This window comes from Lupinus angustifolius, chromosome LG08 (genome assembly GCF_001865875.1).
Source record: "Lupinus angustifolius cultivar Tanjil chromosome LG08, LupAngTanjil_v1.0, whole genome shotgun sequence".
NCBI classification, from domain to species: Eukaryota; Viridiplantae; Streptophyta; class Magnoliopsida; order Fabales; family Fabaceae; genus Lupinus; species Lupinus angustifolius.
In genome coordinates this window covers 8834673-8860911 of record NC_032016.1, presented here as the reverse complement: position 1 = coordinate 8860911, position 26239 = coordinate 8834673, and the positions used below count along the sequence as shown (strand labels likewise).

At 30.9% G+C, this 26239-nt stretch overlaps 3 protein-coding genes across 4 annotated transcripts; 2 read left to right on the top strand and 1 right to left on the bottom strand.

The window, feature by feature from the left end:
• Positions 557-4202, top strand: LOC109353423 (receptor-like cytosolic serine/threonine-protein kinase RBK2). Its single transcript, XM_019595692.1, has 8 exons — positions 557-1025; positions 1218-1567; positions 1871-2122; positions 2217-2371; positions 2838-2917; positions 3011-3146; positions 3229-3378; positions 3963-4202. The coding sequence occupies exons 2-8, from the start codon at positions 1228-1230 to the stop codon at positions 4068-4070; spliced, it is 1221 nt and encodes a 406-aa protein (XP_019451237.1). The 5' UTR covers positions 557-1025; positions 1218-1227; the 3' UTR covers positions 4071-4202.
• LOC109354962 (LRR receptor-like serine/threonine-protein kinase ERL1) lies at positions 12682-14347 on the top strand. Its single transcript, XM_019597818.1, has one exon. It carries the CDS (start codon positions 12924-12926, stop codon positions 14109-14111), a length of 1188 nt encoding a protein of 395 aa, XP_019453363.1. The 5' UTR covers positions 12682-12923; the 3' UTR covers positions 14112-14347.
• LOC109354524 (gibberellin receptor GID1B-like) lies at positions 21264-23663 on the bottom strand. 2 transcript variants are annotated; one of them, XM_019597104.1, is made up of 3 exons: positions 23599-23633; positions 23466-23531; positions 21264-22887 (listed from the first exon to the last, which is right to left on the bottom strand). In XM_019597104.1, the coding sequence occupies exons 2-3, from the start codon at positions 23502-23504 to the stop codon at positions 21892-21894; spliced, it is 1035 nt and encodes a 344-aa protein (XP_019452649.1). In that variant the 5' UTR covers positions 23505-23531; positions 23599-23633; the 3' UTR covers positions 21264-21891. The 2 variants fall into 2 exon arrangements, with proteins under 2 accessions (XP_019452649.1, XP_019452648.1); XM_019597103.1 differs by having other exon boundaries at positions 23466-23663.

Here is a 26239-nt window from a genome sequence, read left to right as displayed (position 1 = left end):
TATATTAACACATAAATAAAATAAAAATTTAAAAATAATAAAATGGAACAATTTAATTGACATGTAATGAGGGGAGCACATATGTTATAACAAAAAGTGTGTCATTCTATGTGATACGGCTTGTAATTGGTTGTAAAATATACATTTAAGTTAAAAAAGTAATAATTAATTATTTTTCTGACCAATCATAAATAATGATACATAAAATGAGACACCAATTAGGAAAATTGATCAAATTCATTACTACTATTTCTATGGTCCCCAACAACAATTTAATTGCATAATATATAATAAAATAAAATCCCTCCTAATATATATGTAACCAAGATTACATCCCTATTTATACTTTTACATAAAATGGAAAGAGGTGATCCTTCCAAGGAAAAATAGGATTTTTTACTCTTTGATTATATCTTGATTTTACCATTTTAATTATAAAAATGTTATTATATTATATATAAAATGATAAAAATGTTCTATCATATTATTTTTTCTCTTTTTCTCTTTAGTCCACTGGACCCTTCAATAAATTTAGGAGAAATATTGTGGCTATTAGAACAGTGAAAAGGGAAATGATAGTTATTTGTTGAAGCGGAGAAACTAAGTTTAAAACTCTCATATGTCTACGTCTCTGTTTTTTCCTCTGTTTCATGTTCTACCTCTTCCTCTGTTTCTCTGTTCCAACATTTACTTTAATCATAGATAATAGCTTCTTTCTCTCTACCACTTCTCAGCAGACCAACTTCTTTTTTTCTTGTCATCTTTTTAAAGTTCCTTTGGATTTCATTTTCTGAGAGTTTCAGACATGTTTTGTCGCTTTGTGGTTGCAGAACAATACCCTTTATGTTTGTCATAAATAATTTTATGTCTTCTGTTTTGGTTCTCTTCAATATATGGTTTTATTCTGTTCCTTTGGCTTCCATCTTATGTGTCTTTGATTCTCAAACTATATTTCCTTTTATTTTCTAGGAAAAAAAATCTGTTTTGTGATTATTCCAATCTAAACTTTACTTCCGGCATGTGCTTCTCTTAATTTTTTTTATCATGTGTATTTAAGGCTCATAATAAATAAACACATTCTGTTGCCAGAGAAAAATCCATTTCATCTTCCTTAAGTTATATATATAATTTCTTCATCATGAAATTTCTGACCTTGGTGGTTGGTTTAAAATTTATTTTTCTTTCACTATAAGATTTCTCATTTCTGGCTTTAAGGGTCTCAAAAAAATGAAAGAAAAAGTAGAATCTCCTGTGACAGTTCTTGAGGACTATTTTAGGAGTTCAGATTCAGAAACAAGTTCTTCTAAGGATCCTACAGTGGATGAATCTGAAGACATTGCAAAACCTGCTTCTAAGTGGCATAAATTTTTTCATTTGTTGAGAAGTTCAAGGAAACCTGTAACCATGTTGCATCCTCTGAAGCTCTCAAAAAGAATGAGCAGAAGCATGAGAGGGAGAACATTGCATGGTTGTCTCTTTGGTGCAACTTTATCATCCCCTTCAAGGTCACAATGGAAGATCTTCACAAATCATGATATACTGCTTGCAACCAATCATTTCAGCCAAGGTATGTAACATTCTTTACAATTAGGGACATGTTTCTTTATTTTTTCTTTATAGGATTTGTTAAGGGCCTTGAAAAGAAAACAAACCTTGATAAGTTATATTAGCTTAACTAATTTTCTTTTTTGTTACTTCAAATAGTATCACTCACCTTCATAAGTTATATTAGCTCGAAGTTATACAACAAAACTGACCAAGAGTATTTAGAATTACTTTGTTTTTAAGGTCCAACAAAGTGGACCCCCCCAAATCTTTTATCATAGGAACATTGAGTTGTTAGGTTTGGATTTTACTTTGGTTGATGCAGAAAATTTGATTGGAAAGGGTGGTTATGCTGAAGTTTACAAAGGGTGTTTACCAAATAATCAGCTAGTAGCAATTAAAAGGTTAACAAGAGGAACAGTTGATGAAATCATAGGTGATTTCTTATCAGAACTTGGTGTAATGGCACATGTTAATCATCCTAATATTGCTAAGCTAGTTGGTTATGGTGTGGATGATGGAATGCATCTAGTTCTTGAATTATCTGAAAAAGGAAGTTTGGCTTCAGTGCTTTATGGTAAATAATTTGATGATTTTTTTCATTTTTTGCTTATTAGTGTTCCAAATTGTAACTTCTAAATCAAATTTTGATTTGTTTATTGATGTGTTAGGTTCCAAGGAGAAATTACCATGGTTTATTAGGGGGAAAATTGCATTAGGAACAGCTAAGGGTATATTATATCTTCATGAGGGTTGTCAAAGAAGAATAATCCACAGAGATATTAAAGCTGCAAATATATTGCTCACAGAAGACTATGAGCCTCAGGTATTCTTTTTGGATTATGTTGTATAATTTTGATGCTGTAATTGATCACTACGAATTCCTTATGATTTTTTTTTGCATTTTGTTATTTACCCCAAAGACAAACAATATTTACCAACGACGGTTGATTCCCCTTAATCAAGGTCTTGGGTTTGAGTCTTGTGGATGAAAAAAATACCCGCTGGGAGAGCTAGCTCCACGTACCTGTGGATGTTCATGGCTCGGATGAGATTACCTCTGGTGCGAGGATACCCGTAGGAAATTAATAAATACAAACAATATTTGGAAGATTTTTTAATTCTATGTTATGGATGTAAATTGTAACTTTTCTCCTTTTCACATTAATTTACTGCTTTAAGACAAATCAGTTCATTAAAAAGCACTATTTCTAAGTTTAAAGCATAAGAGAAGTTTATTTCTACATTAATATTTTAGGAATAGATTGAAACGTTATGAAGTTATTGTGCAGATTTGTGATTTTGGGCTAGCAAAATGGCTGCCAGAGAATTGGACTCACCACACAGTTGCAAAATTTGAAGGAACTTTTGGGTTTGTGATTGTGAGCTTTACAATTATTACTTTGTGTTGCAAAATTTATATGTGACTTTGAATTAACCCAGCTTCAATTTATGACTTCCACAGTTACCTTGCACCTGAATTCTTACTTCATGGAATAGTAGATGAGAAAACAGATGTATTTGCCTTTGGTGTATTACTATTAGAATTAGTGAGTGGAAGAAGAGCACTTGATTATTCAAAACAAAGTCTTGTTTTGTGGGTATAGTCCCTAATTTATTTACACACATATTTGATGTTTGTATTGTATATTTTTATTATATGTGTATTGTATATCTCATCAGGCAAAACCATTGTTGGAAAAGAATGATATTAAGGAGCTGATTGATCCTTCACTAGAAGATGAATTTGACTCAAGACAAATGAATCTTATGCTCCTGGCTGCTTCTTTATGTATACAAAAATCATCAATTCGTCGACCCTCTATGAGACAGGCAAGTTCTCTATTTCTTTTCAATTTTCAACATTGGGTTCTTCTAGTACCTATGTATAGTAGAATGTTGTGTACATCTTTCATACCATTTACTGTATCAAACAAATAAGAAAGTTTCATTCATTAAACAAAAAAATTATAAAAACAGAAATTAATATTTTAATATTATTTTGTAAAATTTGATTGGTTCAAAACAAGAGACATGAAAATGATAGAACATGTGATTTTCATTCATCTTTGTCCTATTATGATCCCTTATTATATTAAGTGTGATGTGTTGACTATTGTGTATGGAAAGATTTACCTGATGGAAAAAACATGTTGTCTTAAAATATATTCTGGACTAATAAAAACATGTTTTTTGTAAATTAAAAAATTAAATATTTATTGTTTTTTCTGTTTTTGTTTCAATATTATTGGTTTGTTATATAGTTTAGGATACAGTTTAAGACATCAGATATTTATCCTTATATTATAATGTATATATTTATTTCTATTAAAATTGTAATCGTTTGTTGTCTCATAATTATGTAAAAGAAACATTATTGATATGAAAATTATTAAGCAAATGATATTGTTGTGCAGGTTGTGGAGCTTTTGAATGGAAACCTTAGCTGCTTTAAGGGTATGAAGAAAACTAGACTACCATTTTTCCGAAAAGTTTTTAAGGAAGAACTCGTTGATTATGAATAGTTGAAAGGAAAATGAATCACATCACATAATCAATGAAGGGTGATGATGATTTTTTGATCCTACAATGGTTACATTACCTCATTAAACCCAAATGTTGCAACTTTATGATCCAACACCCACATCTATAATTGGTTAAAAAATTATTTAAAAATTAAATTTTAACTTAAATATATTTTTTCTCAACCAATCATATAGAGTAATATTAAGTGTGGAACTATAGATGTACATTATTCTAGTTATGTATACAATGTAGGTTTTTATTTATTTTTTATCCTTTTCGTAGTATATAGTCCAATGCTTTGTTATTTACGACAAGGAAAGAAATACTTTATTGTTTTTTATTATTATTACTGCTCAGCCTTGTTATTGTCAAATTCTCATTTCCATTACTGTTACACGCTTACACATGGAAAAATTTAATTATTTTTACGTTACATTTTTAAGCATTATTTATATTCATATATTATTAATTAAATAAAAGTAGTAAACATGAATGTTTTGATCTATTCGGATATAAGTTTTTTTATGGTAGCAATATATATACTAAACTTGGTAATTTATCAATAAATTACTATGTTTATTCCATATCCTTTGCTGGTGTAGACTTTTTTATTTCGAAACCATTTTTTTTTACAATTTCAAGATTTTGTCAACCTTCCTTTTCCATTTGTATCTCATTCAATAGATATATGTATCATTTTTATTAATTAGATTCACTTTATATTCTCTCTTAAGAAATAAATATATGTTTTAGTCAAAATACAATTTTTAATAATTTCTTAATATGTGCTGCATTAGCTTAAGCAACAAAAATTATTGAACGAAGATAATATGAAATATGTATATACCTTCAAGGTTATGTACATCTAGCTAGAATCGTATCTAATTTAAGGTTAATTAATTCATACCTTAAATTTAAATGTTGATGAAAATGTATAATTAATTACAATTGTTAAAGTTAATACATTACTTGTAATTCTAAAATTGTCTTTATCTATATCTTATTTTTTTAAATCTATATCTTATTTAATCTAATTTTATCTCATCTGATTTAATCTAAAAATAAATACCTCATCTGATTTTCCTAAGGCTGGTGATACTGGAAATGGTAATAGGAAAGGGTGACCACTGATACACTTGTTGCAACTAGTGAAGTGTACACTATTAAATAGTAATTGTAGATCATCTATCGGCAATAACAAGCCGTTAGTCTAGTAATATAAGGTTGTGACAGATTTTCAGAAAAACTAAAAGGTTAAATATTTGACTTTTATTAACAATATTTATTAAGAAATACAATCATACATTCTAAAATAGATTAATTCATAGAGTGCGACCATCCTCAATGAGGTGAGGGATTGTTATGTTAGCCACTAGGCTTAGATAAAAAGAAAGAGGGCTAATATTTGTAGTCAAAAGGAATTGTTGGTCCAAAATGGGCGAGAGTATTGTATGAAAAAATAAGCATGGTCTATAACAAGTAACTAGCTGATAGGTTATGTATTTTTAATTAAGGTGGGAAGATATTGTATTTTAATAAAATTGCAAAACATTAAAGAGTATAATATTAATATAATGTCAGTGTAATACAATTACATAACATTAAAGAATGAATGATAATTAAATATGAGTTGTAAATAATATAATGACAATGTATATAATTTATATAATGACATTCTATATACTATATATCCTTTTCTCAACATTAAATTGTGCATTTAAATGTAAAAGTGTCAATGAACATAAATTTGGAAAAAATGTAATTGTTTAATTCGCTTAAAGTTTCAAATTACATCGAATAGTATGGAAGGAAATAAGAATAAAAATGTCGTGAAGTTGGTGCCATTTTTAATTTTATGGCCTATTTGGTGATATTTTTTATGACCAAGTTACTGAGATTTGTATTTTTGCTGGACCAGTTTAACTACTTACTCTTAAAAAAAGTTATACTGATTGCTGTATTAAAATATATAAAAATATATTAGAATATCTTAAATTATCTTATAGAGACTAACGGGCGTTCAAGTGGTACATGTTTGATTCATCTTAAGTAAGGTCTCGGGTTCGAGTTTTGTGGATGAAAAAAGTGTCCGCTCTGAGAGTTAGTCCCATATACCTGTGGATGTTCCCGGCTCGGGCAAGATTGCCTCCAATACGAGGATACGAAACCAAAAAAAAAATATCTTATAGATAATATTTAGTTATTTTTAGACACAGAGATAATACCTTATATTACGATAATTGTATTTAAATTTGTTAAAGTATCTTAAAAAAAATTAGGATTAATCTGTACTTTATTTTATGATAGGTTTTTTTATGTAATCATGAGTCTAGTACTAATATAAAGAGAAATTAATGTTATATTTTTTGTACAAATATAAAATAATTGAAATATCATCACATCATCATAGTATTATCAATACAATTTATTATTTAAAAAAAATGTATCCTTCCATATTTAAACCTTACAACTTCAACACCCTATACAACATGATTAACAACTTTAATAGTCCTTCCCATATCATATTTGAGTACTTATATTAGTTCTTTTTTTTTGGGTACATTACTTCTATTAGTTCTATGCCAAATCCAACATGGAAGACTATTAGACTCTTCTTGTAACCGGTTAGAGTATTTATTATACTCATTATTGTTATAAATTATTTGGCTGGTAAAAATACAACATTGAATACAACAAATTCAACACAGGGAGAGTGAGTTATGACAATGAAAAATGAAGATGGAGATAATAATGTTAAGTGTTAGCATTCATTGTCTCACTGCTTTAACGATTAGAAGGCCAGCTCTCACCTTCTCTTCGTTGAATATAGTTTTTTTTGCTTATATAAAATTAAGAGAAAAAATGCATACACTACCGACATAATATGAGTTTTATATAATATCATTACATTATATATTCATCATTTATATTTAATCATTATTGACTCTTCAAAAAAACACAAATAAATAATATATTAATTATATATAAATCTTTATACGGCAAAATATGCATATTACATCATTAAACAATGACAATTATAAATCTACAAAAGATGAATATTACATCATTAAACAATGGTAATTATAAATCTACAAAAGATATTACATTTATCCAAAAGAGTACAAGTTTTACTTAAAAAAACTCAATGAGCCATGATTCATTATCTTTATCTTTATAGTTTACATAAGATTGATTACAAGTTATTTAGAAGTGAATAATTGTTTCTTCCAAGTTTATTTTATTAGAGTTATAGTGATGTGCAAACAATGTTATTAGCAGGAAATCAGAACATGTGGCTATAAATTGAAAAGTGAACAATAATTTAAAAGTGAATAATAATTTCTTCCATATCCATCTACATCATTATACAATAGATATTGTTGGCATAATGGGTATTTTGTAGAGAAGCTTGGAGGTGACAATGCTAGGGATGATTGAATTTATTATGACTCTCCCCTTTACAAATTATAGGTTTTCTTTACTTAGAACTTAGAGGCTTTAGCTAGTTTGTTTTTTTTCGTTTGTTGTTTGCTTTTGTGTCCACACTGTAACAAAAAGATTAGTCTGTATGTAGTGTTTGAAAAAGAATATTATTGGCAAGAGGGTTTAAAATGTTATAGAAAAATTAGTGTATGATCATAGTGGGTAGCTGGATGAAAAAGACAGTATAACAAAGTTACATTATTGATACACCATTCTGAAATAGAGTTGAGATAAATAGTGTAATAATGTTGGAGTTTTTTTTTACGATCGGTGAACTATCAATGATAGGATTAGAGATATATAGGGAAAAAAATCTGACACATGATTACTCTTGAAAATATCTTTAATGAGTACCTACAATAATAGTTTATGGGTGAGAACGATATTTATGATATCCGCCTCACAGGTACCCGCAAATTTATATATTTAACTTTTAATTAAATTTATATATATTTATTATTATTTTAAGATTATATATTATATACTTTATTATTATTGTATAATAAATTACACATATTTGACTAGCTTATACATTTATATCATATTATTCATGTAATAATTATTTTTACATAATGATTATTACAAAGTATATAAATATATAACTAAAATTAAAAACTCGTTGGGTCCCGTTATCCGCACAAGTACCCGGAAATATTGCGGGTTTGGGAACAAGAAAGCACTACACGCGCCTGCTCATGCCCGTTGTCATCCCTACCTAGGATCTTGAATCTTATGATTCTCACACATAACATAAAATAAGAAAATAAAGTCATATCTTACTCCATGTTTCTCATATCTATTCATTTTGTATGTCTTTGGAGAGAGTTTTGATATGATTGTCTTCCTCAACCAAATTCTGAATTCCTTTTGGACCTTCGTTTTCTCTTTAATGGGGAGAGACAAAAACTATTTGTGATTTGATGTCTTCGGGACCATAACCATTCCTTATGCATCAACTTATAAGGTTCTTATTATCTCCTACCGGTCAATTGTTTGGGTATTCACTCATTAAACTCATATTCATTATTAATTCAAAAGTCCTATAGATTGTTAGAAATTATATCATTTGTTTTGTAACCCAAAATAAATGGTCAATATAGTTATATTAAATATATAATGTCTATTTTATTAGACACTATGAATTTCTAACATGTAATCACCACGCTACCCGCAAAATCCACCACCTCAAAGTCCATAAATTGAAGATTATGTACATAAGAAAAAGTGGGTGGTTTGGATTTGTGGTGGTTGAGGAGGATGAAGTTTTGTTTCTAGGTGTTAAGAGATTTTCATTTATAGGTTATAGCATTTTCTATGGGTTAAATGAAAGAAACATAGAAATGATTTCACACCATATTTTGACTCAAAATCTTAAAGCGTTATGTTTATAGTTTTATCTACTTATATGTTATTCAACTTATCCGCTTCTACATGTTGACAGACTTCTTAGCAATTGAAAAACCTAACATCTCCCTCTCAAGTGTGACTTACTCTCTTTTTAGAATGATAATAGGGCGGGTCGAGGTCGGGTTTGTGCTTACACAACTCCGAACCTAAAATCCAAAACCCAAACTCAAACTCGGCGATGTTAAAATTAACCTAAGACCCGGCAGAAAACCCAAAATAATCCTCAACTACCGTAGGTCATAATCCTCAAATCTTTTATGTGGAACTTTTAATTTGCATTTACAAAATTTGGAAATGCAATTTATTTGGCCTTTACTTTTTTAAAAGTGAAGATTTGTATTACAAAATATGCTTACAAAGGTATTTTGTCTCTATAAAATATGCAGGAGTTTGTACGATTTGTATGATATCATTTATCATATGATAACTCACCGAAGAAGAGGAAGAAGCAAGGCTATCAGAGAAGAGGAAGACAAATAGAGAATATGAAGATAGTTGTTCTTTTGCCTTTGGAGAAGAGGAAGACGAAGTCGAATAGAATAGGTCTCTATTGGAACTTGGAAGATGGTTCTCTGTTGGAACTTGGAAGATGGTCGTTCCTCACTTCCTCTTTGGTTTCTAATTTTGCCTCTAACAAAACTAGGGTTAGAAGAAGATATATTAAAATATTGATTTACTCAATTTATTAATCGAGACGAGTTCAGGGCAAGTTCGGGATAGGGTACCACATGTACCAAACTCAAAAATTAACATTGCATAAAACTCGAATCCAATAACAATTGGTTTAACCCTTTAAATTCGGGTTGAGTTCGAGTAGGTACCCATGGGTTCAGTTTTCATTGACATCCCTACTCTCCTTCCTTCGAGTATCAGATACACTAGAGTTTAACTCTCTATCTACTTGAACTCATTGGCTTGTCCTTTCATCAACGGAAGAGGCCGCCTTAACCTTTCTCTAGGAAGAATTCCATCACAAGGATTTCACATGGATCTATCTACCACTTGTCACTTCAATACTTAGTTGAATTGCCGAATCATTGACTCTATTATCACTTGTTGGAAGATCTTCATCCATGCGCTACAACATTTTTCCATGGCTAACCGAAAGAAACATATAAATAAGTTTGACTTTTGGATCAAGATGTGGTATCATGCTCATTTATATATTTCTTTTATTTAACTCATAGAAGAATGATATAGCTCATAGATAAAAATCTTTGCAACACAATTGCCTCCCACTATTTCTATGCTATAAAGTGTGGGGTGGTTTTAATTTTTAACTAGAGTAATGATAGCTATGTAGAGTACAACAATACTATGGTTGTTCATTTTTGTATGTCTACTATTGGGATCAAAGTGAGAGTTGTCATTCTTTCAGCTCCATTAAAATGTTTTTGTCTCTATGGCTTGTCTGAATATGAGTTTGAGGTAGAGAAATTTCTATCCACTATATTATTATCTTGCCAGGTTGTGTTTTGTTCACTTATCTATGTAAGTAGTTTCCTTCTGTGGCCACGTTTATGCACTATTATAAGCCACTCTCATTATGTGGCAATTTTCTATGCTGACATATTATCATATAGATAAAAACAAATTGGTACATACTGCATTAAAGTGGTCATATCCATTAATTTACCTAATCATAAGTAAATATGAGGTTAGTTAACAATAATGCAACCTAAAATTGTCCCTTCCTATTTGTGAGAATAGAAGTAGCAACATAATTTTCAATATAGTACTAGCCTAATAGAAATCAAATAGGTTGATTAATATGAGACTACTTTAGAAATATTATTATTTTGGGTTGAAAACTTGAAATTATAGGTTGCTTTAAACAGTGGGGGTAGTAGCTTTTTACCCATGCTAATATAGCTCAAAGAGTTTCAGCAAAAGAAAAGAGGAGAGGAATTAAAAGTTGGGTACAAGAAAGATTGAAAGAAGAGAACAATTTAGGAAAACGAAACAAACTTTCCCTAAGTACATAGAAGAGCACATGGTATAGTTAAATTGATTCTGTTATGTTGACTTTCAGTCAGCATCTAAGAAAACAGAAATTCTTCCAAACACTAATTGATAAAAGTTCAAAGCATAATGTGAATTACCAAACAAGCTTTGCAGAATGCATATCTTTGACTCAAAGTGCATTTGACTCTGGCTTACTTCACCTTCAAACCAACTCCTTCTTACTATAACAAAAGAGTTATTATTATTAGTATATGTTTCTTTACTGGTAAGCAAAATTATAACAAAAAAGTTGGGGAAAAAAGAATTAATCTTTGAAGTTATGGTGTCATGTGAATTAGTATATCTCTAATTTTTAATGTGCAAAACAAAAACAAAAAAGAACTTCAATGATAATTATGAGTTGGTAATTAATAATGATATGCATTTATGCACAAGTGTCCTGAAGACCAAGTTTGGATGGCAACCACTCACACTAATAATGGAACTCATGCTTCCAATAACAATCTCCTTATTGATTTGGCAAGTCTCCAACTGTGATGTTTCTAACATATAGCATTGCAAGCAAAATAAGGAACACACGTTTATACATTTATGATATGATATACTTTCCACCAAATCTTTATCCAACTAGGGGATGAAATATCTTCATTCATGTCCGATTTGGTGTTCCAAGTCAATGAGAAAGTTTTATTCGTTTAAAAAGAAAAATTATTAAAAAAAAATAGTATTTTAATATTATTTTGTGAAGGTTGATTGGTTCGGGACATAGGAACAAGAAAATTATAGGACATATGATTTGTATCCTCAACTAGGTGGAGTCGACTATATGATAAAATAAAGTTTTTCTTTATCATTTCACCTATGGTTTTTCTTAAGAGAATAAAATATCTCCTTAAATGAGAAGATAAATTAACTCATTCAATTATTAAAATAATGAGATATATCATATTTGATCATTTTATACAAAATTATTTCTAAAAACTAAATAAATAGGAAATATATCATAATTTTAATGGATGAGATAATACGAGGGATACTTTATTCTCTTTTCTTAATCTCACTTATGAATTGAACCCACTTCTATACCAAATAAATAAATAAATAAAACTTTTGGCAAAGAACACACAAGAAGCACGTGATGATGTGAGTATTAGCATGGCTTGAAGACCAACTGGGTAAAAAGCATCACAGTTCAATTGTGATCTCCTTTTTTATCATGCTCTTCTATTATCAACTATCAACTGCCCAACTTAGCTGTCCATCACTCACACACTAAATCTACACTTACCTTTTTGTCTCTTCCTATTAGCGTTTAACTTATTTGCTAACTAAGTACTAATCTTTTGGGCCTTTTGAGGGAAAACTTAGATGAAAATATATACGTCACATCATATTTATAGATAAGTGTATTTATGCTCTTAAATATTATCATTTATAACTAAACTTTGATTGGAATTAAATTCTTAATGCATTAGCAATGTTTATTAGTTGTCTCATCATACATATTTCTTCATACAAGTCTTTCTCAATAGTTAGTGTATATCGATGACACGTGTCACCCATTTGTTACTGCACTCGTTTCGACAGCTGCTATTATGGTTATGATTAGTCACGTGATGTCCTTAGGTAGGGTACCGAATCTCAGGTATGGAGGCCAAGTAGGCTCGGACAACCGTTTGATATGAAGCACTTCCCAAGACATAAAATGAATAAAATAATATTACAGCAATTAAATTAATAATATTATTATTATGATTACTGTCTAAACTAACTTACTTGGGTACCAAGCGTACAAGAAAATATCATTTGCAATCTCTGCTTCTCATAACAATAACCTTCTCTGAGAAGCCAAAACAAAAAGCAAAAGCTTATTCTTATTCACATTCATCACTTGCTTCTCTTCCAAGCCTTAATCTTTTTATGTTCATTCTTCACTCTGTATATAAAGCACTTCTACACCCCTTTTTCATTTGTTAACAACTGTTTCTCATTTTTCAATGGCAGGGAAAAACATTGCTTCAAGTTTCTTCTATCTATGCTTCTTCATTCATCATGTGGTTGCTATTTTGGACCCTGTTGATTTTCTATCTCTGCAATCTATTAGGAAGGATCTAGAAGACATGCCAGGTTCCAATTTCTTCTCTTCTTGGGATTTCACTTCAGAACCTTGCACCTTCTCTGGTGTATACTGTGATTCCGATAAGGTCATTGCTCTTAACCTCGGTGACCCTAGGGCTGGTTCACCTGGTCTAACCGGTCGTCTCAGCAATGCAATCGGAAACCTCTCTTCTCTCGCCGAGTTCACCGTCGTCCCGGGAAGAATCTACGGTGCTCTGCCGCGCTCTTTAGCTAACCTCAAGAACCTCAGGTTCCTCGGCGTCAACCGGAATTTCATCTCCGGAGAGATTCCGGCGGGATTGGGAGATTTGCGCCACCTTCGAACAATTGATCTCAGTTATAATCAACTCACCGGAACCATCCCTCTCGCAGTCGGAGCATTACCGGAGTTAACCAATATGATGCTGTGTCACAACCATCTCTCCGGTTCGGTTCCCCGGTTCGAGTCACAAACCCTAACCCGGCTCGACCTAAAACACAACACTCTCACCGGTTCAATAGCTCCAGATTCTCTCCCTTCATCTCTTCAGTATCTCTCATTGTCATGGAACAAACTATATGGCCCAATGGACCAACTCCTGAACCGGATGGACCAGCTCAACTTCCTTGACCTAAGCCTGAACCAATTCACCGGCCCAATCCCGGGCCGAATCTTTTCATTCCCTTTAACAAATCTCCAATTAGAAAGAAACCAGTTTTCCGGTTCAGTTGAACCGGTAGATGAGGTATCAATCCCAACCGTTGATCTAAGCTACAACCGGTTATCAGGTAATATATCACCTATGCTAGCGAGCGTACAGAATCTGTACCTGAATAGTAACCGGTTCACGGGCCGAGTACCGGCTAGTTTCGTGAACCGGTTACTAGACTCGAGTATTCAGATTCTGTATTTGCAGCATAATTATTTAACGGGAATTGAGATAAGCCCAACAGCAGTTATTCCAGAGAGAAGCTCACTGTGTCTACAGTATAACTGCATGGTCCCTCCCGTAGACACTCCCTGCCCTTTGAGGTCTGGTTTTCAGAAAACGAGGCCTACTGCTCAGTGCAACCAGTGGAGGGGCTGATCCTATACGGTTTTCAATCAAGAGCATCATATAGGTCTTATTTTTTTTTTCGTGCTTCTAATATTCATTATTATTTTTGTGATAATTATGGGGAATAACCAGATTGTGAATACACATAATGTGTACCTATTTTGATGGAGAAAATTCTGAAGTTATATATAGTTTTATTAGGATGTTATTACTAATGTAATAATATAATTCGTTATCCAAATTATCAATGCTTGTTATGAACTTAATTTATTTTCTTAACTGTAGATATATGTATTGGTTGAAACTTTAATGTCTTTAGTCTTATTAACTTACAATATTGCTATTTACACCACTTTTTTCCCATATCATATACACACGTGATGATTTAAGTGTATGTAAATGATGAATGTTTTGTGATGAATGGAGACATTAGTCTAACATGATTATCAATTTGTCATATACTCATAGGGAAAAGCCGCCACTATTAATTTGCACGTAAATGGTGATTATTGACCTTCTTAATGCTTATCTACATATCATAAATCATGTTTACCGATAAAACGAAACATTGATCTCTAAACCTTTTCGAATTGTTTTTGTTATACATGGTCATCCTTAGCATAGATAAAAGGTGAAGATTGTGTTGGGCAATCGACAGCAAATATAATACTTTATCGAAATGAATCGGATAGTTCTATCAATTTTAGTTGTCTTATTTTTAGAAGAACTATTTAGCACAATGATTGCAATTTTTCAGCTTCTTTCCTTTTGAGAGAAGAGGGGAACTTTATTAGTGTTTCTCAGCTTTTTTTAAAGCTCTCCGCGAGCACGAGATGCTGCTCCCTGCAATGGAAAATGGTTGTAGGGACAACTCTAATGGAAAGTGATTGAACTAACATACTTCACTCATTTGGAGATCTCTTTTTGCTTTGTAATTGTGAGCCTTTTTTAGGCTTGCGTTTGGACGGACTCTTTATTTATTGTTCTGTGTGTGCCAATGTGGAGACAAATCAGACAATAGAGCATAGTAGAAAAAGAAAATGCTTATAAAAATAGGGGGAAACTGAGATTAGGTTGGGTTTGATTACACTTTCTTTGGTGCACTCTAATTTGGATTCATCACAAGGAGACCACTAAGTATTTGATGCATTGGTATAATTTTACATTAGCTTATTAAAGAAACTGTATATTACATTAGGATAAAACAAATGAAATGACATGTGTGAAATTTTATATAACCAGAGGTGTCAATAATGTTAACTATAAGGTAATGTTACAAAATTACTATCAAGTTACTTGCCACTTCCTCTACAATTGATATCTTAAAAAACTAACATGCATCGAATACAAGGGAGAGTTCTCATTTTGGTCATGTTCATAACATGAAAGTTATGTTACAAAATTTGGTTATAATTATACTATTTGTTAACTTAAACCTAAATACAGTTGTACCATTACAAACAATGAGATATGGATAGAGCAGTAACTAAAATATATACCAAATCATATTCATAAAGACAGGCTCAGTGTGATTCACTATAGATGTACTTCTGGCCAGTGGTGTAAATGTAAGAAAATTGTTGAGAAATAATATGTCTGTCTCTTTCTCTCGAAAATGATATAAATATTTGTTTCACTACTCTTGCCAATTGTTTTGAAATTAAACATAATATCAAAACTAGGCTCAATTTCTTTTTTATTGTCATGGACAAAATATATAATATCATCGTAAGATTAACAAAAACAATATAAAAGGTGAACAAAATCTTGGTGGACAAATACCAATATAAAAAATTTTAAACACTAATTAAATGCTCAACAAGATGCGTTGTAGTCTTAAATATGAACCTGGCAGATTAAACACTAATTAATATACTCAACAAGCTGCACTGTAGCCATAAATATGAATGTGAAGATGTTCATTTACACTCGCCAGATACTGAACCAGAGTAACCAACTTCTTAAAGTAGCATGTTTATGAAAAATTTCATAACCATGGTTGTACATATACTTATATTATAATTTTTTTTTTGAAGGTGCGCATATTTCCTTGAGGTTTAATTTCTATTAAGATATTCTCTTATTTAAACGAATTACATTTTCTTTTATGTCTCTAATGACAGTAATAGATAGTATTATAAAATACAAAGTGCTTGGATTGAATATTGAGCTTCTTTTTTCTGTCTTAATTATGCATTTAATTCTTCGATTTTCTTGCAGCCTAGTTTAAATGGTGCATCTTGGACAGTTTCTGTGCATAAGTACCATTCACAGCCGCTACAGTGGATAACTCATCAAGAGTAGAAATTAGTGCACAGTCTCACCATAATGATTAATTCTAGACACATCCAAGCTTTCCAAATCTTGAATTCTGCAATCAACTGCAAGATGTGTTTTTAAAGTTTGGATCATAAATTCTGGCAATTAAAGAAGTATACAAACAGATATTAAGTCATGCAATGAGGCAGGATATAAAGAATGACTGATCTAGGACTTAGAGATAAGGTGTGTAACATACTCAAAAATTAAAATAATATATAGCATCAATTATAAAAAGATGAAAATATTAATGTCAAAATTGCAAACTTTAAATATGTTTAATCAAATAAATAACATTTTTTCGTAAAATAGATTTAATCGAATAAATTACATTTCTTGTTGAGTAATTAATTCTTTGTCAATATTGTTAAACATTTCTTGCTAAATATAAGTCACTAGATAATTATTCATTTCTGTATATTTCATTCGATTACGTAACCTATTTTTTCACACTTTTCATAGTTGAAAAAACTTTTTCTAGAGTTGTATTGCTAACTTCAAAAATATATGAACTAATGCGTAAAAATGTGTCTTCCAATTTCAACTAATTTATCTTAAAGATTATTCGTTTCTTTGAAAGAAACAAATTCAACATTATTATACATGTTAACGACGTAAGTCTCAAGTTAATTATCAAATACTACTAAATCAGTTGAATAAAAATCATGTAGATAAAAGTTTACAAATTCAATGACAAAACTAGAGAAGAACGAAGATAGATTCAAACAAAACATAAAAAAAGTGTAATATTTATATTATTTGTTTTTCACAGAACATGGCATGTCATTTACAAAAAATAAATTTTGGTCTTGTAGATTTATATATAAGAGTGTAATATTTATATATATGTTAATGTAAAGATTTATACATGGTCATTATATCATCCAACATTAATTAAATTATTTTTTTAAAGAATCAATGATAATTAAATACAAATGAAAGATAGTAGAGTGACAGTGTATAGAACTTATACACTAACAATACATACATTTTTCTATATAAATAATATACATATTATTTTTAAAAAAACCAGGGTGTGCATTCACGCACCCTGGAATCAAAGTAGCACCATATCTGGATATAAGACTTAATTACCAACATGTCATCTCTACATAAGTTTGTCTGACTATGCAAAGGATTATCTTTGACTTATGATTAAAGGGCATCTAGTAGTCCGCGACAAGTGGAAAAAAGTTAAGTTCTAGCTCTAATAACATGATGTTAAGATTTCATCTCAAAACTTATCGACAATGAAAATAGTAGTCCAATATGTATTTAAATTATGTTTAAGAGAGCAAGATGGGCCATATAGGACTTACTTCTCAACAATATTGGCCTCATATCATGCAAACAAACTTTCTATATGATTTTGTAGTTTTTTATTAGGATTTGAAAGTTTATCCATGGATTTGTAATAAAAAGATGGCCAACGAAGGCATGATTACAAGTACAACGAATATTTGTTTAGTTTGAAGAATTTGGATGAGGGTGATGCTAGCAAAAGAGATTAATGATCTAGATTTTGAAGCCGTGTTAGGTTGTAGTGTTTCACTGTTTTGATATGAATCATGTCTGCAATTATTAGGAGTTAGAAGCTATGGTAGAACCATGGAAGAGTAAGGATGAAAATAATATGGAAACTACATTTGAAACATGCATGAATATTTCAACTAGTGTATTTGGCAAGTAATGGTGGACTTGCAATAGAATCATGAGGTGTGATTCAACACAAATTGTAACACCTTCACGTGTTTCATAATATGTATTTATACCACTTGTATTAGAATTAGTTGTTGCATAACAAATTAGAGACGTAGAATAAAATGTTTCAGGTTCAATTCTTGTGAATAAAATTTATTGAGAGATATCATCATACATTTTGAAAGGGATTAACTTATTATATATAGGATAAGGAATACACTTGTTAGTATAAAAAAATAAACATAAAGTGTATGAAAATGTGAGGACAATGATCTTCTGTCATAAACCATGTTTCAAACTCTGTCCCAAACCAATTTTATTATGCCACGTCAGTTAAAAAAATTAAATATTCATAACCTTATTAATTTTGCTTCATTGTAATTAATCAGGGACATGGCTGAGGACATGGTTGAGGACAGCAGATTATCATCCGAAATGTGAAGCTTAGACATTCAGAGTAATGCAGATTAGTAGGTGGAGGGTTTGCAGTTTGGGTTGGGCTTCATAGTTGTGGTTTGCTTTAGTTTAATTATAATCATCCAATCTGCCAACCAAAAAACAGTCATTCAATCCAAACATGGAAATTAGTTTTTTTGGTTCAAATTCAATTAAAGTATCAAAACATGATTCAAAGATTTGTATTTGTGATTATTTTTTATTCAATTTTTTTTACTATTTAAAATACAGATTTAAAAGCAAGGGTTAAATGCATTTAAGTTTTATTTTCAATAACAAAAGAGATATATAAGGCATCAATGGATCACAAAGGTCGATGATTATATTGCTAATTTTTTCACATCAAAAAATATTTAATAAATTACTGTGACAATATACCCTATCAAATTATTTACTTATTTTATGTTGTGCGTATGGAAATACTTTATTCACTGAGTTCATTTTGATGACCTCCATCTGAAAAAGTGATTAGTCTTCACCTTAACTTTTCCACAACATTGTTTATTAATAGAAGTTATTAAAATAAGGCTAAACTACCCTATGCCTATGGATTATAATTTATGAAATTATATCCTGCCAGGGTATTTGGGGTGGCACTGCCCCAATTGACCTACCATCATTCAAAGCCTATAAAACTAATATTATATTCAAAAATCTTGATTTCTCATCCCACAAAGTTTGAGTAAGAATCATCTCCATTAATGGAGAGGCAAGTGTTACACAATAACATACAAAAAACAACATATAATAACACTTTTATCTTTTTGTTTACCATAAAATCACATCTTTTACCATTAAAAATATGAATAAAAATAATCATGTCTCTCCATTAATGGAGAAATCCTTATTCCATTAATAATCACTACAAAAATCATTTCAATTTCCAAGGCCACAGTTTGAAAATATTAGGTAGACCAAATAGGACTCATAAGCTTTTCATAAACCATAAGATAATTCCAACTATAGAGTCATTTTCAGATGAAGGTTATTCTTGTGGCTAACTCCTGAATAGTTAAAATCTCAACTTTATGTATTAGTGTGTTTTAATTTCTCCATTAAGAATCAAACTTTGCAGAAACCATGTATGGCAAATGGTTTTGAATTTAAATATGGAAAGGTAAAAGTAACTAGCCAACTATGGTAGAATTAAAAACTATGATTTAGAGTATTATTGTACTCTATAGAATAATGAACATAGATCACATATTCGTAAGAGTGTTATCATTTCATGTTTTTAAAAAAATTATTTTTATTTATAAGACAACATCTTATTAGCTCGAAATAAAAAATGTGACTGAGATTCTATTATCAAATAATCATCTTCATAGTGTGAATGAGCAAACTAAAAGCAATGACTTCAAATAGTGTAGTTTATTATAATGCATTAGAAAACAAGGTGTCGACTAAACAAATAAAGTTTTGTCCACAATCCATAATAAAGAAAACCCATTTATTGACAATGACTCTCTCCCTTGTCCTATTAAGAAATATTTTCAAAGACATAAACAGCTAATTTATGAAGGCACATTTCATAATAAGACATGAAATAAAGCATAATATAATAATAAAAACAAGGAATAAGATAAACATTACAAGAAAGTTAATAAAAGACAAAGTCACATGTCTTTGTCTAAGCCTAGGTGTTGCTACCACATACAAATTAGTAACCATTAAGCACTTTAAAGCAATGGGTACCATGTTTCACAATATGTGTCACACACACTATGTATCATGAGTTATGATTGATTAAAATAATATTTAAGTTAAAAATTTAATTAATAGGTATCTTTTCTTGACCAATCACAACTCATGATATATAGAGTGACACAAATTGTGGGACAAAAGATGTGTTCCCTAAAGCAATCCCAACATGTCTAATTTATTAATCGGACTTTTCAACTTTGTGGGTTCCCTAAAGTAATACATCCAAAAATTGCAACAACAATATAACTAGGTTTCCCACATCAAAACAATGCCAAATTTCTATTTTTGATATTTTCCCAAACGCCAAACTAACCTATCTAGAATAAGCATTGAGGGGATAACAAGAATTAATCACATTGATGTTGAAAGATGGACAAATCCATAATTCAATTCAAACTCTTCCCAATCATTCTGCCTTTGAAATTTTCCCATGTCCTTTTAATGGGAGATTTTTTTTGGCTTAATACAATGGACTTGTTGAGATTATTCATCATTAAAAATCTCTTTTTCCACCTTGGACTTCTAGTATCAACTTTTTGAGACGAATCTTTTTGTTTAAACTTTAACCTTAAATTAAGAAGCAAAGAGAGAGGAAACAATAGAATAATTTAAATGCCTATATCTTTTTAAGTTTTAACCACTTGTGCAATAGTTCTACTTTTAACTTGTATACTATATACCAAGTTGGTGATTATTCTTAAGCTAAAGATGAAAAAGAATACTTTAAAATATAAGACTTCAAAGTCCTTGTTATTCAAGTTGAATTTTAATACAAAGATAATGGGGCATCATAAGTTACACCACATTTGATTATTATTGTAGTGCGTTTCTCTTCTGGTCATAAACAACCTCACATGTTCAACATAAAGAAATAAACAAACAACACTTCAATCAGGAAAGGCAAAAATAACTAAACAACATTGTTTTTTGGAAAAAATTTCAATCAATGTTTAACATATATTGAATGATACCTCAACGTGAATAAAACTATTAGTCACATTCATGCCATGAAATTGAACTACTTCTTCATCTGAATTATATCAGGATACAGCATAGAATAGTACAACATAAGCTAATTCTGCCAGTGGAATATAATCTAACTGAAAAACAAACAGATACATTACATTTATATAATTCTACTAGAACACAGGTATATATAAGATACAAGTTCATAACAGGATGGGATATATTCCAGATCAGGTTCAGTAATAAGTGATACATAGGAAATGCATTACTTCTAAGCCCTTTCTTGTATCATCCATCCTGCTATCGCGGTAGATAAGTTAAATGGGGTAAGCTTGGTATATGGTGGCTCGGCCAAACCCCACAAATGAACTGAACTCAGGTACTTCAAGCTGCCGAAGAAACCAATGCTATCCTTCGAAAGATGATGCATGGGCATAGAACAACACGAAGCAGCTGTCCACTGATTACAGAACACTCAAATTTTTATGACAGTGAGTAATGCTACACAATTTTTAATAACTACACACCACCACTATAAAATAGGGAAAGAAAAAGGAGAAAATACAAAAAAATATAAACAGAACCCAAGAGGAGTGCCAGGCTTTTAGTTATGTATAGCCTCGTGTAGGTAAGGTTAAGTAGTCGTAGCGGTAATAATAGTATATTAGAAGTTAGAATTCACGAAGTTCTTTATCTCCTCCATGAGGATATAGAAATGATCGTTATTCGGCAAGAAGTAGAAACCAATGGTGGCTTCCTTTAGATTTAGAAGCTTGACCTCATGGCCGGAATTCTTGAGACCTTCGACATACTCCAATTGCCAATCTTGAACAAGATCCAAACCAGCCACACAAACAAGACTTTTAGGGAACTTGATTCCTGCAAGGCTTCTACCTCTTGGGCCAAATGGATTACAAGCGGGATGATCTCTATCTTCCCCTTCGGGTAGAAAAGCTCTCCAATACCAATCGCGATCTTGTAACCTCACAAAGTACTTCCCATCAAGTTTCTTCTCTGACTCAGTTCTCTTCTCTCCACCAAACAATGGATGAAGAAGAATGTTTCCTAGTAACTCAACATCTTCCTCGGCAGCCCTCACTGCCACATGATGTGCAATGTTACCACCTGAACTATCACCAGCCATGTAGACATAAACCTTAGAATCCTTTCCACTTTGAAGCCATGTTCTTGACTTAACCCACTTAAGTGCAGCCCAGCCATCCTCATATGCACACGGATATCTATGCTCAGGCGACCTCCGGTAATTAACCGACACCACAACAGCCTTGCATATGCTCACGAGACGGCGGCAGAAAGTGTCATAAATAGCACTATTGGCAGATGAATGGGAGAAGCTTCCACCATGGAAGAAAATTATAACAGGCACAATCTCTGTGGTGCTCAAGGGCTTCTCCAACTCTATGATACCCCATAGGGATTCATTTTCGGGAGCGTGTTGATACACACGATTGAATAGGCCTATATTACTATCAACATGGTCAAAGGAGAATACCCCATCAACAGGAATTGTGTTAGGTGGAACCTTTCTGTCTAGGAACTCTGCTAACTCTCTATTGAATGTTCCATCAGCACGCCTTAGTAGATTGTAAGCAAGTTTGAAATTGGAAATAAGAACCCAAGTATTTAGTGGAACAACCTTCTAAAAAAATACAAAAAGAATCAAGACATTAGAATAATAGAACCTTATTTTCTCTATTCAAATGAATGAATGAACTATTCAACCATGTAGTACTACTTCTAAAAATTAGAGCAAGAAAAGAAAAGGGCATGTAAAGTGATGTGTGGTAGTGCGTTTATATGAAATTATGAACCTTACAAATCTAGAGGAAAAGACGAAATATCTTTGAAGTTGTGACAACAAATGAAAGTGGGATTTTTCCTAAGTTACCAGAACAAGAAACTGAGGCCTACATGGAAGAAATAGAAAGTACAAGGAAAATTAAACCTAAGTCCAAAAACTACATCATCCTATAAGGCCTCGTCATTATTAACTAAACTGGGTGAGTGTTATAAAATAAAAACAAACAAACAAACAAAGTTTCTGTATCTCACAGAAATGTTCCCCAATCCCCACCATATATGCAGTCCTTGCAAATATTGAAGCTAAAGATTATAACTTTTTCCCTTCAACACCATAACCCATCATCAAAAACACCACACATCACTTAATCAGAACAGAAACAACATAAAAACATTAAAAAAAGGATGTTTTGTTACCTTAGATTCATTAACGTTGACTTCACGACTTTCAGTCATGACTATCTTTCTCTGTTATCTCTATAGCAAATCCAAAGAAGGAGTCTTAAAGAGTAACGGTGATCTTCACGGGGACAAACTTTTTATGCACCCTCATAATAATAGTAATAATAATAATAATAACTATTGTGATAATGGTGAAAGAGAGATTAAGGAGGGGAATGAAAAGTTTTGTTGAAGTGATGATGTATATCTAACTATCTATCTAACTAAGTACTTCCCCTTTTGGTGGATTAATGGGTTAAGGAAAGTGAAGTAGAGAGGGTAGTTGATGAAAGAGATGAGGTGTAAGAGAGAGAGAGATCACAGAGTTGAGTTCAAATATATGAGGAAGAGGAGAGAGAAAGAGAGAGAGATGAAGAAGTGAGTGAGGTGTGAGAAGGATAAGAATAAAATAAGAGAGAGAGAGAGAGAGAATAGATAAGAGAGAGTCAAAAGCAAAGGAACGAGGGAGATGGACGAAAGAGACGACAAAGCTGGCGGCCGATTATACTGTTAAATGGGTCCCACCATTTCCATCTTTTATTTAAAATGTTTTTTCTTTGCATACAAAACTTATTCCAATATGGTACATGTTTGATTTCTCTTAACTAAAGTTTTGAGTTCAAGTCTTGTGGATGAAAAAATATCTATTAAGAAAGTTAGTCCTACATACATAACTGTGGATGTTCTCGATTTGAACATGATTGTATCCAGTATGTATAAGGGTATCCATGAGGAACCAAAAAAAATATTATTAGATGGACAATGTTAAAGACACCAACAACATGTAATCTTCATTTGCACTACTACTTTGATATTTTTTGAATAAATTTTACTCATCTAATTTGTTTTCATGTAGTTAACAGTATTATTTTGATAAGGAATTAATGAAGATATGTGAGTACTTGTTCTAACAAATTGTTCACACAAAATGAATACTTAACATTTTGAGCTACTTAGGAATTTAATAGAGTTTTACCCACTGGATAAATATTTTATTGTTTTTTTCTCATCTAACAAAAAATTATATATAGAAGAGTTGAGTATAGAAAAAGATACATAACAATTTTATTATGGTTAGTGTAAAATAGGAATATAGGGAGTACCTCGATTTTATTTTTCCTTTATTTATTATTTTCCGTTTTTTTCTTGTTTTGTTTGTATCCTTTTATATTGAGAGCGACTATGAAATGAAATGACTTGTGACGTACATGGTTGTGTACAGAAGAAGTTTTGTTGATGGCTAATTGACAAGCCCGTTTTGGCTTTGTTTGCAAAATGTGTTTCATGTTCCACATTAGAGAATAATAAGTTTTTTCGACATTTATTTATGATAGGATGGAAATACTTTTTTCTTAGATGAATGGAACGGGTAATATACTAATTTTAGAAGTGAAAAAGGTTAGTTATATCAATGGAAGTATGGAACAATATCTCACAATTTGACATTTATATTTACAAATTACAACCTTACTTTAATATAATTCATTTTAAAATATAAACTAAGAGTCTAGGATTTAAAACCTAACTCATATGTATGATTTTAAAATATAAACTAAAACAAGTAATATTTATAAATATGATACAAGACTAAACAATGAAAATAATAAAATAATCGAATAACAAAATGATGGACTAAAATTTAATACTAACTGAAGTGAAATAATTAAAATACTGATAGTAACCCATTTGACCTTTCATTTATCTCTTGTATGAAACAATCAAAGTTTTTAAATACATAATTTAGTTCAAGCGGTTGATAAAAATGAAATAGTTACCAAATATAAATATGAATTAAAGACTAATGTTAGAGGTGTGATACGATACACATTATGATTTTATATGTCTTGAGCATGACTATATATATATATAACTATATATAGTTCAAATACAAATTACAAATGACTCGCTCATTAGTGTACATGCTCATCGGATAAGGGTGAAATTGAAATAAGCTTTTCTTCTAGTATTACCTTGCTTATAGTAGAAGATGATTTATAGAAGTATATATCATTTTCATTATGTTTATAGGGATAATAAATTAATAATATAATAGTAACAATATTGATTTAACTTTTAAAGGAATTGAACGAGTGGCTTTGGTCTCCAAACAGAAATTGATTTAGAAGGAGAGATGGTAATAAAATCTGGAAATAGTGAAAAACAAAGTGTGGCAATAGTTTTAGAAACATGATCCTCTGTTCCAAAAATTTATATCTCTATATCCTAAATCAATTATATTTTATTAAATAGTATAAAATTGTTATTTAATGTTTTTTATTTACAATTTTAAGTATATGATAACTTTATATTAGATTGAGACACACAATGTAACGAAACAAGAGAGATGTTGGTAGAAAGAGAAGCTATAAGGAAGGAGACAAATGAGTTTCCTTGCGTGCGCCCAACGCCAAGGCACGTGGCGACAAAGGGTTCCGCCTCGACGCTTTTCATTTTTGCCAAACACGCCCTTCTAATTCAACTTCCCAAAATGTCCTTACAGCTTCAATAAATTCCTCAAAATGCCATTGACAATGACACCTGTTTTGTCCTCTACCGCTTAACGCGTGACGGCATGTTTTTTGTCGGAGCCTGAACCTAAAGTTGAAACTTGAAAGATATTTTATTTTCGTTTTTTATTTATTTTTGTCTTCAAATTTCATAATCAAATATAAAGCATCTAAACTAAAAAAATGAGAGGTTATTGATGCTCTCATCAGACCTCATTTCTATATAAGATAACATAATTAAAA